At 38.6% G+C, this 19,468-nt stretch overlaps 2 protein-coding genes across 5 annotated transcripts in view; one reads left to right on the top strand and one right to left on the bottom strand.

The window, feature by feature from the left end:
- The window catches only part of IPPK (inositol-pentakisphosphate 2-kinase), a 32,070-nt gene extending 27,237 nt beyond the window's left edge, over positions 1-4,833 (top strand). For all 4 annotated transcript variants that reach the window (XM_075513956.1, XM_075513955.1, XM_075513957.1 and 1 more), the window contains 4 exons: positions 697-847; positions 2,370-2,472; positions 2,707-2,786; positions 3,787-4,833. In XM_075513956.1, coding sequence (XP_075370071.1) covers positions 697-847; positions 2,370-2,472; positions 2,707-2,786; positions 3,787-4,012 — 560 coding nt within the window. In that variant the 3' untranslated portion in view covers positions 4,013-4,833. The remainder of the gene's footprint in view (positions 1-696; positions 848-2,369; positions 2,473-2,706; positions 2,787-3,786) is intronic.
- A 2,374-nt stretch (positions 4,834-7,207) lies between these two features.
- CENPP (centromere protein P) overlaps positions 7,208-19,468 on the bottom strand; it is a 153,795-nt gene continuing 141,534 nt past the window's right edge. Inside the window, exons 7-9 of the mRNA XM_075513965.1 lie at positions 10,221-10,300; positions 7,655-7,746; positions 7,208-7,347 (exon numbers count right to left, since the gene is read on the bottom strand). Of these exons, the coding sequence (XP_075370080.1) occupies positions 7,226-7,347; positions 7,655-7,746; positions 10,221-10,300 (294 nt within the window). The 3' untranslated portion in view covers positions 7,208-7,225. The remainder of the gene's footprint in view (positions 7,348-7,654; positions 7,747-10,220; positions 10,301-19,468) is intronic.

Raw genomic sequence — 19,468 nt, 5'->3', positions numbered from 1 at the left:
AATACTGGAGGGAAAAGAAATGGGAAGTGAGAGTTGGAAAACTGTAAATCATGGTAATTCCTCAGTGCATAAGTTTTGTAAAGCTCTAATTATTCAAGATGCTGCTAGTTATCCTAATTACACAAACAGCATGTTTCTAACACTGCTTTTGAGGAAGATCTTTTTCATTGCTGGTTGGTTTTGTTGTATTGTGTGGAGAAAGAGCTATCTTACAGAAATGATAGCAAATACAAATCTGTTTATACTATATCAAAAAGACCTGATATCTGAAATGCTAAATTATTTTCTGCCAACAGTTCATACTGTTGAAAGGGAATTTGAGGTGGCTTCAAACTCATGTGAAAAATTTCTCTTGTAGACTCAAACAAGTAGATTGCAATGGAAATGTGTGGGGTTTGAGTTTGGTTTTTTTGAGTAATTTGTAGAGTTGCATAGCAGGTGTTTTATTCTGCAGTCAGATATGCGCTGTTTAAGTGTGCAGGTAAGTACGTGCACCTGGCACATTACTGTTTGGAAACTGAAGTGTTTTGGTTAGGGTCCGTGTGTCCTGTGTCGTGTGTCTCTCCCCCCCCCCCCCCCCCCGGTGATTGGTCTAAAGAGTATTTGGATTTGCTTTGTGAACAAGCACACGTAATGGCAAAATGAAGCAAAGATGACACTCGTGTTTGCCTTATTTGAAAATACATTTTCTTCTAGGTAAACATAAATTGGAAAGCTCTGGTTTACCGAGGGGTTGTCTCCTTTATAAAACCCTTCAGGCTCAGATGCTTGACATGCTGGATATTGAAGGACTCTATCCTTTGTACAGTAGAGTTGAACAGTACTTAGAGGAATTTCCTGAAGAGAGGTAAGACTTGATGGCTTTTCTTTTCAGTTCTGATTAAGTAGGTATGCAGACAAGAGTGGCTTTATGCAGACACAACCATTTGTTCTCTCTTGTTATGTTGTATACAACCTTCCTTCGTGGTATGACATTCTGAATTTCTAACATGAAATGCCAGATAAGATAAAAGATGAGTTTTATTGTTACAAGTTTTGATGTCAGTCATTTTGACCTGAATTTTTAAGTAATGAGTACGTGAAGTTCCCAACAGGGTAAGACAGAAAATGCCCCATTCCTTAGCAGTGGAAGCTGTATATTTGAGGAAGGATATAGTAAAATGGATGGTTGGTTTCTCCTGCCTTCAGTACCTGTAGAGCTAGGACTGTGTCTGCAGTAATAATGACACTTTTACAGTCATTCTCAAGTCTATATTGGTCTACCTACAACCTGCTCTATAAAACCCTGAATTAGGTATTCAGCAGCAATCCAGCCTGTGCCTGCAAGATCCTCAAAAAGGTGTGAGTGGATAATGGCCCAGTATCTGCTGTTGTCCAGCCTGCTCTTGTTCCGTGATGAGAGTAGCTCCAAATGCCAGATTGTAACCCGCATCACAAGTGATCAAATCATACTTGAGGCACAAGAATCTTTATCTTATGGTACTTCTTGCCTGCTGAAGAAATAGTGGGCATTGCAAGCTGCTACATTTGTTCTCAAATAAAGTTTATTAGTTGTAATAACAATCGCTATAAAAAACCTTGACTTGGATGTTTCTAGCATTCTCAGGCTGTAATCTGCCTGTAATTCTGCCGTTGCGCACACGAGGGCACGCTGGCTTCACTCGCAAGACGCTGCTGCTTGTGCTCCTTCAGCTCCTTTGGACTCCCGTTGGAGTTGAAGGGTTATCTTATGGGCAATGGGTTGGCCTTAACTTCTGCTGAAGTCACCTGCAGTGTGGCTTACTTGTATATTTAGACATTAAACAAATAATTTGAAAATGTATTCTTTCATCGGTGGGGTGCTTGTGTGTTGCAAACCTCGCTTCTATGGGTTCAGCTTTTCAGCAGGAGTTCAGGTATTTAACATGGGAAGGAAAGAGGCCAAATAAACCCTCCCCTCATCAGCACACATTATGAAGCTGCGGGCAGAGCATGGCCATGTCAGATGATAAGTGTATACCCTCCAATGTTTTCAGTAAGGCTTCTGGGAGCTCCTACAAACTGTTACAAATTTTGAAACTTACCCATTTTTGCAAAAAATACTGTTCTTGTAGTGATACACAGGTGGCAGTGGATTAAGAATTCATCTTAAAACAAACCAACCAACCAACCAAAAAACAACAAAAAAAAAAACCCCAACCCTAAACAGCATATCTTATGTGATATGAGAATAAGAAGGACTGGTCATGGTGCCTCTGACCATTAACCTGTTGCCGTGTTTATCAGTGTTACTGTTTTTTTCTGAGTATCGGGGCTGCTGAAGAAAGATCTCACTGAAAATCAGTAAATCATCTTGGCTGCCTGTAAATCTTCTTTTAAAATTTATTTAGAAGTACATTACAGATAGATGGACCTTACAATGAAGCATTTTATGAGAAGCTGCTAGATCTTTCAACTGAAGATGATGGGACAGTAGCATTTGCGTTAACAAAGGTACTTTTCCTGCGCATGTTGTTGAAGCTTATTGTCTGTCAATTTTAATAAACACCTGTCTAACAGAAATGGATGGATAGTGTTAGCATCACCGCTGGCTTGTCAGATGTCAGCTCTTAAAATACCCATGTACTAACACACTGAGTATACTAATGCCTTTTATAAAGAACAGTATGCTTTACTAAGGCAAATACAAAGATAATAGAAAATTCATGTTATTTTTGTGTTGTATAGGTGCAGCAGTACAGAATAGCAATGACTGCTAAAGACTGCTCCATCATGATTGCCCTTTCGCCCTGTCTACAAGATGAATGGTAAGAGAGACCTGCTTTTGACTGACTCCTCCTTGTTTAGAAACCAAAGATACGTTTGCACGGTTCAGTCCATTCAAGTAACTTCAAAAAAGTGGGGATGTCCAAACACTTGGCTGTGAGCATATTAGTAAGGTAGAGTTCTGATTTAAGACACTTAGGACAGAGGTCTGTTTCTGAAGAGTTTTAAGTTGATAAAAAGGGCTAAGGGTTTATATTTACTCCCTTCTTGAAATTTGAATTGACTGTTCATAGTAGATACACGTGGTTTTAACCTAGGTACATATTTTCTGCCTTGGTGTCCTCATACGAGAGATTTTTCAAGATGAGTTGCCTTTAACTACCTAATTAGAAAATGGAAGTCTTATTAAGCACATCAGTAAAAACAAAGCAATAATCAAGAGGTGACATCCTTCACTGTAAGGCAGGAGGCTTTGCCACAGTATTACAGTCTGCTCTTGCCGGTGGGAGCTTGCTTTACCAAAGCCTTGTCACTTTTAGAGAATACTGTTTTCTGCATTTGCCCTGCAGTTCTTGAATGGAATCTACCTGAGGGAGATGACTTGTAAGTCCTCTATCCTTCGGTGCGCTTGGACACTAGTTCTGATACTAAATTTGTATTACCTTGAACCTAAAGTGGAAGTTGCAGTGATTCTGCTTCTGCTAGTTACTCAGGCTATTGCTTTGTATGCATATCACCTAGAAACAGAGTAGACTTACTAAATACAAAGTCACAGTAATTGAGAGTAATGTTTTGACTTAAGCTGTGTGGAAGCTGAAAGGAAAAGGACCGGAAGAGGCACCAGCAAGTTCAGTTTAAGACTAGTTAAGCTGGAGCTCGAGTTTCCGAAACGCTACGTTAGCCGAAGTTTATTTTCTTAGGCTCTAATGAAAGTTCTAAGATAAACACTAGAGTGACTTTTGCAAGGGGACTCAGGATACACAAATGAAAAATGTGTGCATTTTCAGTGACTCAGATGTGCAATACGGTTTTGTTTTCCAGCTCTGAGCAGAGACCTGTGGTACTAACGTCCAAATCAAGATTCACCTTTTCTGTTTCTGTCCTGGACCTCGATCTAAAACCATACGAAAGCATCCCTCATCAGTACAAACTTGATGGCAAGATAGTAAACTACTATTTGAAGAATGTACAGGCCAAAGATGACGCAGTTATGTCCAGTCTCTTCAAGGAGAATGAAGACTGCACACTAGTTCTCCATAAAGTGTAACCGTTTCCTTAAGGTTATTTTTATTTGAACACATTAGAAAGTGAAAGGTTAATGGAATACAATTATGGTCATTTTTTTTCTATTGTGTTCAGTGCATTTTTCAGCTGTGAATGTTTTTGCTTTAAGAAATGATTTCTAATTGGAATGCCTTTTCCAAGACATGGAATAGCACTAAAACACGTGTTTGCTATATAACCTTAATGAATGTATTTAATATGACAGAACAGATAATGTGCCATACCTTGGAACTAGAGGACAGATCAAATTAATACTAGAAGTCTACTTCCTTAGAATTGAAAGAGCACAGAATTAAAGGTTTCCTGAAGTATTGCACTAACATAGAAAGCCTAATTACTAACAAGAGAATTGCCTTGGAGCTTGTGCTTTGAGTCTCACTCATACCTACTAGGGAGAGGGAATGCTCTGACGAAACCTAATAGAAAACTTTAGCATTAAGTCCACTGAAAATACAACAACTGAAGCGGCTGCTCAAGTGTTACTGATCTGTGGAACTACTGTGTTACTGCAGAACACGTTTAAGTACTAATGCATGAGATTAAGAACACCAGACTGCCTCCAGAAGTTTTGTGATCACCTTGTATCTACCTAAAGCTTCTGAAACTAAGTGAAAAGGGTTAAAGGTAAGCATCTTTGAATTTTATGTGATAGCTGGGCTTAACTCGTCTGACATACTGGTCTTTTATTGTCTATACATTATATGCTGCTATTGAAGGTGAAACCACAGCTCGCTCTTACCTAATTTAAATTGAGCTATAAGAATAATATATTCAGAGTTTTACAGATTATATCAGGTCTTTCAGATGGTGTCAAACGGTGGCATTATTTCACTGATAGCCCACATACTGCGTAACATGACCAGCTGCTTTCAGGCTCATTCTTTTTAAGTGACGCAGAAAAAAGGTGACAGTATCTGATTTTCTGAAGCTGCAGGGGGTCACTTTCTCATGATGAGTGCTGGAGCTATGCTTGTATCACTGCCTCAGCAATGTAACCACGGCTTTACTTTGTAAACATTGGTATGTGCAGCTGAAGTCCTGTGAGATGTTGCAGTGACAGCCATCCTCGAGGAAGATCCCGAGCTGGAGACTGAGGATATATTCAAAACTGAGGGTAGTATGATAAAAATCTATGGACACTTTTCCCATACACCTGGGGATTACACACCCTGAAATGTGCAGAGAGATGCTATTCAAGCTACAGGGAACTGCTGTTACCTGGATACAGCGTGTGCTTACTGGTAATGTTTTTCAAAATAGTGTAGGTTAACATTGGAAAAAAAATATTTATATTGGGATCTCAATGTAAGGTTTGAATGGTTCCATTTTACCTGAAATTCAAAAAGCAAAACCAGAAACCCCTGTCTATTGGCACAACTCAAGGAAGAAATATGAAATATAGAGTACCACCACTCACGCAGCCACAGAGCTTTGCCGTGGGCAGTGACCCACGTTAGCAATCTCTTGTATTCCACTTCCAGGTGACAGCGTGCCTTCCTGGGATGGGGTTGTGGGCTGCTCTCACTGAAATGTGATACTACAACAGTGCAATAAGCTGGTAGTTGACAGTGGTAATAACCCTTCTTTCCAAAGAAAACCTGGGGGGAGAGAGAGCTGTTTGGAAATCCAGAAATCCTCTAACCGTTAGGAGGAAGGATGGACTACCCACAGCTGGAAAGTTTTCAGGTTTTTATGCTGTAACTTTACACACGTTTCATATGCAAATAGAAGTGTCTGTGCTTGATCAAACAGTTTCATTGTCATGCAAGAAGGAGCTAAAGATGAAATAAACTAAAGGTTACACAAAACTAGCTAAACCAGTAACATGGCAGTGGATAAAGTAGCAATGAATTTTGCCTGTCTGCTGGGTTCCAAACTTGAAATTAGTCTGCCTTATATCTAACAAGACACGTTATTACAGAGTTGCTGTTCATCAAAACTTGATCTCTGGCATTGCTCAGCTGTAGATCCTGACAGAAACCAATCTGGTCTGTCAGTTTTTCCTGACCTACCAGAACAGTAGGAGACTATTTCAGTGATCAAATAGTGGATTATTAAAATTATGGTATTATAGATGTGCTGTTGCTGTAGCTCTTAATTTCTCCACCTATTTCACCATTGCTATAAAATACTTTGTCATAATTTATAAAGGGAGCAGGCAGTTGTACTGCTTGCATGGTTAGAGCAGCTGTGGACTTGAAAAGGAAGTCCTTGATATCATGGGAGAGTCCACAGGTGGTGGTTTTGGTCCTGTGATTCCAGGAACAACAACTGTTGCTCCCTGCCTAAGAAGGATGTGACTTACACCTGCATAGGTTTGGTTGTGATAGCTCATGCAGAGCAGGAACTCTCCCAAAAAATGCTGAGAGTTCACAAATGAGCTAATGGAACACCTGATGGAAGTGAGGGAAGATTACAAGACATCTGTCTAATCTGTTTTGTTTCTTCAGGGATGAATGTATGAAATGTGATGCTTTCGTAATGTGTTACATACTAGAATTTCCCCCTAGAAGTAGGAAATCAAAATGAAGTACTGCAGTGAGCGGTAGTTAACTCATCCATCTCTCTTTCCAGAACTGTAGTGGTCCTTTCTTGTTTAGTTTAATGCTGTCTCTACTCAACACTTGCATTGTGGAAAAAAGTTACTTCATACAGTTACACCCCCACCCCCCTTTTTTTTTTTAGCATAGTATGTCCTTGAAATCTTCAGATTGTCTACTTCCACCCTAATTTAATGAGAAAGCTATTTAACTCTTTGTTCTAGGAGTCTCTTACTGTTCTCTTGTCATCTTAAAATCACTGTACTTTTACAGAGCTGTGAAATGAAATGGATTTTTATGGACTTGATTTTGACAGTGCATGATCTTTTAACACTTTCCAGGTATCTAGAAAATGTTAACAAGATAAACCACTCTGGTACATTAATGATTCAGAAAGATAAATTTATAATGAAATCACTCTGTACATGTAACTATTTTATTTGGCATTTTTGTATTTAAATGGCTGTATTTATTTTCATGTCATGACAATTTATATATAACATGCCATAATTGTACAGATAGCATGTTTTATGAGTATGGTTTCTAAATGGAAAATAACTTAATGTTTATATTCAATAAAATTATAGACTGTGTAACACAATATCTTAATTAAAACTACTTTTGAAATTGCTACCTGTTGTAAGTAATGCTGGCATTCATTTTTCCAAGGCAACCACTTTGATCAGATTCTCGATAGCTGTCTCGATCCCAAACAGCAGCAGCATGCATCGGAAGCGAGCGGGCGCGTTTTCAATAGCTGCCATCTTCTGCTCCAAGACTGCCAGAAAAATGTAAGGGTGCACATTATTTCCAGACAGCTGCACTATTACTGAAAGTAGCTGTCAGCATTGCATTTTTGGATAAAACAGGTTACCTGCTCTTGAGAAGAGGAAGACATATGTGTTTTTGTAAGCCCTTTTAAATTACACAGGAGGTGAATTTAGCTGCTTGCTAAATTGGGATGTGTTTGCCTGGTTGGGCTCTGCAAGATGGATTTCCATTTTATCTAAAGGATGTTGGCTAAGAAGGGGGACAGGCGTTCTACATGAAAGCTCAGAAACAGTCTCTGAAGTGAACAACATTACCTTGCTCCGGTACTTTAGTCAGAAGGTCCAGAACAGGCGTAGTTCTCCCTTCTTCATCTATATGTATCTTCCAAACAATCATTAATTCAAACCTGTATCACATGCACAGAGAAGTTAGTTAAGTGTTAACTAGGCAACTGTCTTTAAGGTTTCTCCAAAGCAGAAAGTACAGTATTCAGGAGGTTCACAGTCATTATGCTCTTAAACAAAATTCACCTCAAGTAATGCAACTTACCCATCTCTCTATTCGAGAATCAGAAATACTTGTGTATATCAAATACTTGTGTTTTGAACCAAGGAAAACTGGTCATCTACTGACAAGGAAAGGTGGTAGTTTCATTTCCAGGTACATTCACATTTTCAACCTCAAGCATTTTTTCCCCTGGTTTCTGTGGCGCAGTGGTAAAAAGATACGAAAGAAAATGGGAGAGAGCGTTTCCCCCCTCCCCCTTACCTAATATCTGCACTCTGTGGTCAGGCATTGTGCTTGGATACAGCATGAAAAGAGAGGAAAATTGAGAGGTGTTTGCATAAATGGTGACATTCTGGGTTTGGAACAAGGGCCAGCCCCATACTGTTCATGGCCTTTTTAGAGTAACGCACAGGGATAAATCTGTCCAAGGCCTAGATTCCTGCATTTCCTTTTAATTTTTTTTTTTTAAATAATCTTAACCATTGGTACTCCTTCAAGAGTGTTTTTGCAAGGCTAATTATTACTTCCAGCTTCTGCAGTGGGACAAGATGACTACACCATACTAAGTGAACAGTTAGGCAGGTGCTGCTGCAGGGGGAGAGTTTTTCTAGTCAAGCACACAGGGCTTACTCTAGAACAACATTTGCAGTAGATTTGCTGCTTTGTAGCATCCCCTCGGCTTTACTGCATTTTGCATTCCCTTACACTCCCTGTTGTTAGGAGTACTCCTTATCGAAAATAAGGCTTTCCTACTCCGAAGGTGACAGGCACAATAAGGAGTCATTGCCGAAGGAGCTCCCTTTCCAGTGCTGTTTGACCAATCAGGACTGTAAAGGTTTCTTTTAAATAGGATTTGTCACCTTTTGCCACTCCAGTGTTAAAAATCCTTTGCGAATTTGTGCACAGCTTGTTCTGGGATTTTGCAAACAAATTAATATGCAAGTGTATTTTCTACCAGCCCACTGAAATGATTTTTAAATTCTTGTATTTAATGACTGTGGGTGAGAGGGAATGTGTAATGGAACTTGGCACCTGTCAACATGAGGAGAAACTAAAATAAAGCAGCTTATTTTCTAATTGTGATGAAGAAACAACAATTCATTTCAGCAACCCAGAGTTAAAGCATGTCGTTTTAAATGGCAGATTTGGCGCTACAGTGCCAAGACAAGACAGCACTATCTATTCTGGTATATTTGCTAGTTCCACAAACAAGTATGATGGAGGGAGCTATGCTTTGTTTCCAGTTGTTTCCATCTAAATTAATGCATGTTACAGTGAAGATGTAATAGGAGGAGGGAATGGTCTGATCCCGTCACAGAATAGTTACTTTTCTTGGCCCTTACAGCATTCCCAATAGTGATAATTATATTGTCTTACATGAAACTTCAAGGATTTTCTTTTTTTTTACTCAATTTAAAAGCCCAAACCTGCCAGAACACGTCTAGCAGGGAGCCCAAACAACTCACTCCAGCATGTGTGGTAGAATACTACTAATAAATGGCAGTGCAATAATCCCCTCCTTCATCTAACTGATTTCCTTCTAGAACGATGGAAAAATACAGCTTCAGCTGCTTTCCGTAACATGGTAACTGCACTTTTCTTTCCATTCTCTAATGGAAAGATGACCAAAGAGCTGTGCTTTGCTTCAGTCATTTGTGATCGTTGCACCTCCTACCACAGAAGAAAGTATGAGCTGTAATTGACAGGCTGCCACACTGACCCTCGCCTGCGAGAAGGGATAAGCGCCTTCGTTCAGGCCCAGGGGTGGAAAATGCTGCCTTATCTCATAGAGGATGGTTGCCAGTGGCCCACCCTGTCACAGTAAGAGGGATGTTGGCCTCAGCTTCTGTTCTGCCCATTGCTCTGGTCATGGAGCGCAGAAAGAAAACCAAGACGGAACAAACCCAGTCAAACCTGATGTGTTTTCTGATGCGTGAGAGGGTGGATGCATCCCACATTCCTAAACTTTGAATTTAGACTCTTCACTGTAGCACGAGCTTCCAAAACCAAGACAATAATAGATTTTTTTTTTCCTTAAAATGCAAATGAAAAGCCTGCTAGAGCCCTTTATTTTTTCCCACCTAGCTTTTTAAAAGAGCGGGTACACACAGTAGCAACACGATTGATTGACTTACCTAACAAGGCCACATCACATGCCCTGTACGTGTATTTTGGTTTTTTTGTTGTTGTTGTTTTTTCTCCTTGTGTTTTTAATGTGTGGTTATAGCCCTAAAATGTAACACACATCATCTAATCTCTGCGTTTTAAAGCAGAGTGACTTAATGTTCAAGCAGACTGATTATGTATAGATTGTTGATACGCATTTCACAATCCTTTACCTGCATAAATCAAGAAATGTATTTATTCGCTTACCCAGAAAGTTTGGGGTTCCTTAGAGTTATATAATCTCCCAGCAGTCCTTCTGGAAGGGTCACAACGTCAGGGTATTTGCCCTGTGAATAAACAGGTTCAAAAGGGTATAAATTAGGTCAGAAAAATGAGAGTAGACCAGGTGGTTTCTAGCTGGTGCTTTCCAGTTGCAGCGGATTTTAATATGCTGCCACTTTTAGCTTGCATTTTTTATAGTTAAAAGTAACAATACTAATTGTTTAAAATTCTGATGTGCTTTTTAAGTTTTGATGGTTTGTTTTTTTAGTATCATTCATGTGATATCAAGAGATACTTGAGAATACACCTCGGGTGGAGATACACCTCAGAAGAAAACAACAGTGTTGTGCACCTGTACAAACAGGTCTTAGAAGTCCTTACACAAGACGTAGGAAACCTTGAAAGAATATTTTTTAACTAAGTTCTGTTAATTTGATTTAATAACACATTGTAATACCTCATGGTTTCACAAAAAAAAAAAAACCCTTAGTACACTCTGGTTTGCTACTCCTTTTGAGAAAGTGCATCACCAAGTTCCACACAGCACTTTGAAAGCATAAAGTAATAAAGGCAATGAGATACCAAAATAACCACTATTATCAAAATATAATGGGACAATGGAAAAGGATAAAACACATAAAACTACTGACTACTACTAAACTTCCATGCTACTGGGAATTAGAGCTATTTTCAATTACTACAGAGTGCAAAGATCGAGCTTCATTCCATTACTTTGTTAGTGCATCTAATAATTTACAGTCTTCAGCGTGTGTATCTTGAATTACCTAAGACTCATAACTTTTGCTGTAACTATTTTTAAAGCATGTAAAAGAAAAGCAGCATAGTAGCTATGTATGGGTTCTTTAGAAGTTATGCAGCGTATAAGACGACAGGTTACTCAGAGTATGAGGAGATGCATATACATCAAAACACTGAGAAAGAATACCATTACTGCACCCTGCGGGGACATGCTATTGCAAAAGAAAACAGAGTCTAGACGCAGCCGGTTATCCTGAAGGCTTCAACACTGTTACTTGCTTGTGCTGCCCTATGTACTGGATGGATGCAAAGCTGTGTTCCCCAAACTGCAGTTTAGAAGGTGTGGAAAGACTGTCGGCCTGAATCATTCTACAAAGCTCACAGGGCAAGTGGTATGTCTTAGGGAAAAGGAGCAGGAGAGCTCCTCTTTGAAAAGCACTGGAGAAAATGAGTTTGGTTTTATAGGATTACACCTCATCTGGCAGACTTAAATTGCTACCAGATGTGACCTTGCTCTGGTTTAGGAATTTATGACAAACCAAAGGGGGTTTGTGCAGAATGCCAAATGACATAAAACACATGGAATTTGCCAGTTTTAATTTCTACAAAGTATCTAGCACTGGATTTACCATGGGGGTAAAGACCACGACCTATCCTGGGAACAAAGACACGTAACGGGCAACAAAGTGCATAGCAGTTACAGCATGAAAACGTGGCTGATCTAAGGACACTCGCCTAGCAGAACAGTGATCTTTTTTCAGCTTTACTCCCTGTGGATTTATGCTCCTCTGATGACAAAATAAAACAAGTTTTTCAGGCTTTCCTTCTCAATAACCCATGTCTTTGATATTCATTACGGTGCCTTTATTTGGCTGGTGTCATAGGTCTTGGAGAATCTAGCCATCTCTTTAGCTCCAGGTTGCAAATACTGGAAATTTAGGATTAGCTTGTATCTGGTGACCTCAGCTCTTAAGTTCCTCATGTACAAGAGATCCCAAGTATACCATAGCTAAACAGTGAGTCATGTTTTATCTTCAACCGCCCATACTGAGGCCTTTGGGAATCACAAGAGAAAATAGATCAGAGGCACTAGATAAGAGTTCCAATTTTCAAACCGCTGTAAAATGCACCCATGGCTTGCTTGGGAGTTCCTGGGTAGCTGCCATAATCAATGCATTTACCCCCAGCTAGTGGGTGGTATTTTATGTTGTACAGAAACCAGAGGTATCTGAAGGAAATCACAAAGTGGATAATTTTCTGTTGTCTAAAAGCTTCCTTGTACCTGGGAGAGACTGGGTTGGTGAGTTCTGCACGCAGGAAGCGGTTATTCTGTGCCTGCAATAAATGCCAGGGTTTTGATGATCCATCTGAATGCTCTGAGAATCTGATCTTGTGTGAAATTCACAGGAGTTGGGATAAAATCCAGCTTCTTAGCAGGAAAGATCATATCTTAGCAATCCACAAAACACACAAAAAGCCAAAACACAAATATCTACATCTCTCTTCAGGCGTATTACATGCTAAAATTGAAGTCATAACAGTGGCATGAAGCATGTGAGGAGGTGTCTGCCCGTCTCACCTAAGGGTGACTCCTTAGAGCAATCATGCGGCAGAAGCAGGAAGCAAAACTACCTCACCCAGGATAAGTGAGCAACGTTAAACGCTGACAGTGTAGGGAATAAAAACCAGGCAATGCAGTCACTCAATCCACCTTCCATATTCCACATATAAAGCGTAATATCTGTATCCCACAGAAAAAACGTGGGGATCTGGCACATGGATGAAAAACCAGGCACATGCTGTGCACAAGCTGCAATAGTCCTGACAGAACTACCATTCCAAATACACTTTGTGGGTACTGGATTAGCACCTCATATTCTCTGCTGCGCAACTGTCAATTTTCCAAGTTTTCCCCAGGGAAAAGAAAAGCCGAGCAATAACCAGGGTAACAGAATGACCTGGTCCACTGAAAGGTCCCTTGGGAAGTCAGTAACTCCTATGGGATCTCGTAAGGTGGACACTGGGCAAGTGAAAGGTATCGCATCAAGTAGCGTGATACCAGATGGAAAAGATCAGCTACAACTGCATTAAGCAGAACCTGACTTTAATAAAAAAAATATCTTTCCTCAGATGACTTTTAAATGTCAGTTTATGATCAAAACCAAAAGCCCATGCTATTATTACTTCTGGGCGGAAATAGTTTTTCCAGCTCCTTCAGGAGTCCAAGCAGAGAATCTTATGGGAACTTTGTCTAAAACAGAAATAGTCTCAAATCCCGGAGGGACGACCATCATGATGGAATACACAGGCTTCCCCTTCTCCCATGACAGATTTTACACATACACGCACAGCGCCATCCAAGTGAATACACTTGGATTATCTATTTTTAAACAAAATGTATGGTTCTTCAGCTGTTTTAAAATTGCATTGCAATTTTCTGCATACTAAAACTCTTCTAAGGAAAACGTTTTTAAGTTATTCAGCTTACGAGCCATGACTAAGAATGCAAAGCAAAATTGGCAAGGCAGAAGCTATACTAAAAGCAGACAAATGTGCTTCTAACCCACTTACAAAGAAAATATGGTACCCTGCTCTTAGATGGAAAAATAGTTCGCACTTACTACTAATTTTGAGCTTGGCATTCTGTAAGAAGGACTGTACAGAAAGAGTGCTAAGCAAGTCATGCTGCTGTGAGTCCTCCACAGGTGTAAGCTACTTCTAAATTTACCAAAGATGCTCCATTTAGGCTCTGATTCACGGTGATTTATATGTACATTTGCTCAGCTAAGGCCACAGTATCATCCTCTGAAGTCATGCACACGGTGGTAGCATCAAGGCCTTAAATAACATCAATGTAAGTTCAGTAATTCAAATACAAATTATTTGCAAAAATGATGAAAATTCTAGATACTGTAGAATACCAATAACAACACGATTAAATTCCAGAAGCATTAAACAATTGAACCCACTGCCACCAGCCTGCTACCCACTGCAACAATTTAGGTCAATCCCTGAAGTAGCCATCAAGCAAGCGGAAAGCCATCCCAGCGTACTGCCCCACGCGCTCCTGAAGAGGGCCGGAACTCAAAGCAGCTGTGCTCTCCAACAGTCTCATTCTCTGCTTTTAGCAGCAATCCGATTTTTAAATTCCAGTAGTCTAACTCAGATAACAACAAAAGGAATAATTTTACTATTACCATGATCAAGTCCTACAGATACTTAACAACAGCAATCGCCAGGCTACAAAATGAAATTAAGTGCAGCAATTACATTTTTGGAAATTAGTTTGTATTTCTACTGTTACTAAGCCTTCTGCTAGCCCAGATAACTACAGTTCCATTTATGAGATCTGGTCTTACAATTTATCTGTTCTTATGCATGGTGCTAAAATATTTGGTGCTAACTTCACCAAGAACTCTTATCCTCAAGTCACAAACTATGTTAATCTGTCATAAACTGCATGTCGCAAATACATTTTCAATCAATTATCTTTCTAGAAATGTAATTTAAGTTGCTTTGATGAGTTTCATTTTTAGATACTGGACAATAAATTTGTTAATGCACGTAAATCAACTAAAATACTTTAACCTGTAAGACAGCTGTCACCAACATGAAAATATAACAAGGATTTATACTTTTCTGTATTTTTAAAGCATGGTGGCAAGCTCTAAGTCAATGAAAATCTTCTCCAAGAAATTTAACTTTTCCAGTACCAACATGCACCTCAGACTTCAACAGATAAGACAAAACAGTCTGCCAAGACAACGTAACTGAGACATGAGCAATACTGTATCTAAAAAGAAATGCATCCTATTTTTTCTTCTTTCCTTCCTCTCCACTGCTTGACTGGGCAAGAGCAGCACTGTATAAATTGATGCACGCTCAAAATCTGAATGCAAGGATGACAGAAAAACCGGTAACGTAGGCAGATGAAGATGTGTAAGATAGCCATGGTTTTGAGAAGGTTTTGTCTCAAACTTGCATTTTTTTGAGACTTCTGTTGAACTGCAAATCAACAGGAAAAGTCTGGAACCTTCAGAATATGCGAGGAGGAGAGAAACCCATTGCCTGCAGATGCTGCAAGTTTGTCACATGCTTAAGCTGATGTTCTGTATGTAGAAGTTTTTGCTGCACAATGGCAGTATTGGAGTATTTTTAATAGAATGCTGTCAACCCTACCAGTGTCATTAAACATTATGCTCAAAGCCTGGAAGCTCTGAAATTTGACTATAGAAAGTGCCATATCACAACATTCAGTAAAAGACTTCCAGTCTGATGAACTGGAATTACCGAGTCAGAAAGACAAACAGTTCACAAAGGAAAATTCCTACAGAAAGACTTTGTGGTTTTAGTGTGCTACATGTTAGATTAAATTTCACCTCAAGTGTCATTTAAAGGAGCTTTTAAAAAGTATGTAAAGAAAGAAAGACGGTAATTACAATTTAAATGTATGAGCATAATCAGCAAATCTATACTGTGTCTCTTTAGGGGTTTATTTAGTCCCCACCAAACAGAAAGCATTAGACAAACAGGAGGGATACAAATGTTTAGTTTTTTACAAAGAAACCCAGCATTATGGCTGCCACACTTACTTAAGTGATTCCAGTGTTATAAAGACAATGTCAAATGTGCAAACCAAGCACCCTCCACTGCTTTAAATCTGGCCCAATAAACAAACACCCAACATCAACATAAATCATTAAATTATTGTTAAATTGACTCGCTTTGTCTGCCAAGACATGTTCTTGTATATGTAAAACTGATGCAAATGTAAAGCGACTGAATTTCCTCTTATTTTTCAGAAGCGTCAGTTGCACAGGTAAAACAGACTCATAAAATATTGAAAAACCAATGAATATAGAACACTACATAACTTACTTTGAGAGAACTACTTAGAATTTACTTTCGTGCAATACACCTCACAAAATAACCGAGTATGTTTCTCTTACAGGCTGACATGTTCAAATCTTTGTTTCTTCAGCAGCTTAATACTGGAAACAAAGGTCTTTTGAAGCTATTACAGTATTTGTAAGGCTTAAACGTTTACATTTTGAAGGAAAAAACACTTTACCCCGTGCCACATATTTTTTGGTTGAAAAAGAAAGTATTTTTTATATGCCATTTCATATTCTTTTTGGTATTCTTCTGTGGAAACAAATTCTGTATTATCTAAAATCTGTAGTTGGTATGTAAAGTATTGATTACATTACACTCAACGTTTACACATGGACTTTTGCTTTAAAGTATGTAACGAGCCAACAGGACAAGAATTAGAAGATGCAGTGAATCAATCCACTGTTTTTCCCTTGTACAGCCATTTACTGTGTGTATGCAAATGTATGATTCACAGTTTTAAACTATTTTTGTAAGGCTTTGTTTTGAAATTAATTCCATTCCAGCAATAGAGGAACATTTAAAAAGCAATTTATCCGGAGTTACACCATTATTGTCTATTGATATTTGGAACAATGCTGTGGCTATTCCCTAACTCAGAGCAATGCAGAACTGGGATCTCACTAAAAATCAGTATTTTTTTATTTTCGTTTCTAGAGCAAGGAAGTTTATCAGCATCCCAGTTATGGTAGTATCTCATAATAGCATACTTCAGGAATCAGTGTCCCACTCCTTGCTTGATCTGTCTCTGTCCACCATATGAGTTTGAGTTTGTGATAGATCTTCATAGAATCATTTAGGTTAGAAAAGTCCTTTAAGATCATCGAGTCCAATTGTTAACCTAACACTGCCAAGTCCACCACTAAACCATGTCCCTAAGCGCCACAAAACTGTGCTATTAGAGCAGAAATACACTACATGATTGCTGAAGTAGCATTCTACAAATAATGTGAATACCAAGGTTCAAGAAAAAAATCTCATTCTAACTTCCCTCTACACTAAAACATATGGAACATTAGAAACACTTCGTGTAACACAAAATACTTCTGTATTTCTCTAACAGTAGCTAGCACTGCACAAAACCCACTCGATCAACTCCACCTTTTGCACTCTAGTATAATTTTACAGTAATTCCGCAAGATGCAAATCTCCATTTATTGCCTCTTCTCATGCAGAGATCTATTCATATTTAAAATGTTAAAGATGTTTTAAAAACTAATAATGCTGTATAAATTCCATTCACTTTTATACTTGCCTTTAAAGAAAAAGTATGGCTGAGTCCACTATCTGTTGGATTAACAACACGGATGTTTTGGGGAGGGCTGTGTGTGCTTAAATAATGTTTTCCTATTGGCCATTTGGTCACAATGAGGTTGAGACTTGAGTAACAGACATAGAAACATGAGGAAACCTAGCATCGACACAGCCCTACTTGACCAGATTTATTTTTTTTTAGGACTAAACCCAAATATCCATGCTAGGAAACAGGTATTGCTGAAGCCTCAGCACCAAACCAAGTTCTGTGTCCAAACCAACATGTCCTAATGGCAAGATGCTCAAGTGGGGTGTACTATGGGCTTCTGCATCACCACTTCATATGGCTTTGTGAAGACAAACAAAGACAGTTTGGTCTGTGCCTGAAAGGTAACAGTGTTGTAACCTAAGGTCAATGATTTAGAGTAAAATATGGCAATGTTTTCAGGAAACAGACAGTGTTTAACTAAATCTCAGTTAAAGAGTAAAACTACAAACATTATTAGCACATCAGAGGTCAACTTTCATCAGATCGTTACCATATGCTTAGGAAGATGGCAGCATGCTTTTATTTTTGGATAAGCATAAATATCAATTTGAAGCAACTGGGATACGTAATCAATTATAGCTATGAAAATAAGTTGTATCTACTACTGCAGGAGAAAAACTTTGACAAAACCTGGTTTCAAACAATAAAATATGAATTATAAAAGAGAAACATTTTATAAATGTGTTCTTGCGTGCTATATGGTTTTTTTAATGCCTACACTGAAAACTGCCTAAAATGCTTTGCAGGGGCTAGAATCATAACATCTTCAAGTATTCAAAGAATGGCACATTGAAAATTCAAAGCATAAAGGATCTCAAAAGTCACCATGAAGTTTCTCATTTTCTGCAATTAAAGGAACTGAAACCAAGAAAAGACAACGCACTTTTCCCCTTCAACTAAATTACACAGCGCAAAAACACTGTATTTGCAAAGTGGATTTATGAAACTTCACCACTTGTAATTACGTCTCAGAATAAACACATCTTGTATCTTCCCATCTAAATAAACATTTTGCTCAAGTAAAACAGTCCTGCTGGTGATCTGTGTTATGCAAATTACACAAAACTACAAGTGTCTTCAGAACCAAAGAACAAGTTTACAAAAAGAAGTGCATAATGAAAAAGTAGTTTTGTCTATGTGGCAGTCTCATTATATCTTACCCACTGCTCAGTTCCCTTCTTTTAAAAGTAAAAACACAAGCGATACTACCAACAGGCATGTTTCCTTTTTAGCAAAGGAAAGGAGAATTTTGGGGGCAGACTTGAGGAGTAACAGTACAAATGTCACCCTGCACAGGGGAAATCTTTGCAGAAAACATTTACCAAAATTTCCTTACAAGCTCAAGCTCAGGATATGCCTGGTTTCCTCCAGTAGTATACCTACAACTGGTTACTTGAATGAAAATTGCTCTGCATCCACTTAGTTCCAGACCTGTGGTTTTTAGCAGACCAGATCTGTAACTCAAGAGTTATAGATCACTTTGCTAAGATTCAATCTTACAAGTACCTCTTAAAGTTAAGTCAATGCTCTACGCTAGTACCTGAAACCGACTGGGACGAAGTCTTACTCATCGCCAGCCCAAAACCCACATAGCATTAGCAAATTGCCAATGAAGTTTCTTTGCTTTGTTCTTTTTTTTCTTTTTATCTTCAGTTGATTACAGCTTCTCTTTTCTGGCCCCTACTCTATCTATCCATTGCCATTTATTTTTCCTTCTTTCACATTTCCAGAACATTATTTTTCATGCTTGAGTCAACCATGATTCTACAGTACATGATACAGTTTGTCACTATTCGCTGTGTGACTATTAATTTACCACACTATTTGTATTTTCGTAATTGGATCTAGGCTGTAAGTCTACAGAAGAGCTAAAGCAGCATTCCCCAGGCCCAAGTACACATACTATTGTGTCTCTTACAAAGCATTTCCTTTCAGTATCACTTTGTCATATGGTAACCATATGTTTATCTGCAACTTAATCACAGCAGACTGGGAATAAATTAAATACATACTAGAGGTTTATTTTTAAAATGTAAGGAAAAATAGAATTAAATGAAAATGAAACCTCGGAAAGAAAGGAAGGGGTACATAAGAAACACTTAGCAAACACAGAAGTTGCAGATGTTTTTTCTTTACTTCTTTTCTTGCTTCAGAAGAGACAAGACTTCTCGCCATTACTTCTCTTTAAAATTGTCAAGGCAAAAGATTTCCACTAGTTTACAAAAAAGTATACTCCTGACCAGTGATGTTGTGCACGTTTACAAACCAATGTTTCTAA

The sequence above is a fragment of the Mycteria americana genome, chromosome 11, assembly GCF_035582795.1.
Source record: "Mycteria americana isolate JAX WOST 10 ecotype Jacksonville Zoo and Gardens chromosome 11, USCA_MyAme_1.0, whole genome shotgun sequence".
Lineage (NCBI taxonomy): Eukaryota > Metazoa > Chordata > Aves > Ciconiiformes > Ciconiidae > Mycteria > Mycteria americana.
Note: the sequence above shows the minus strand (reverse complement) of the source record. Positions and strands in the feature narration are given on the sequence as shown.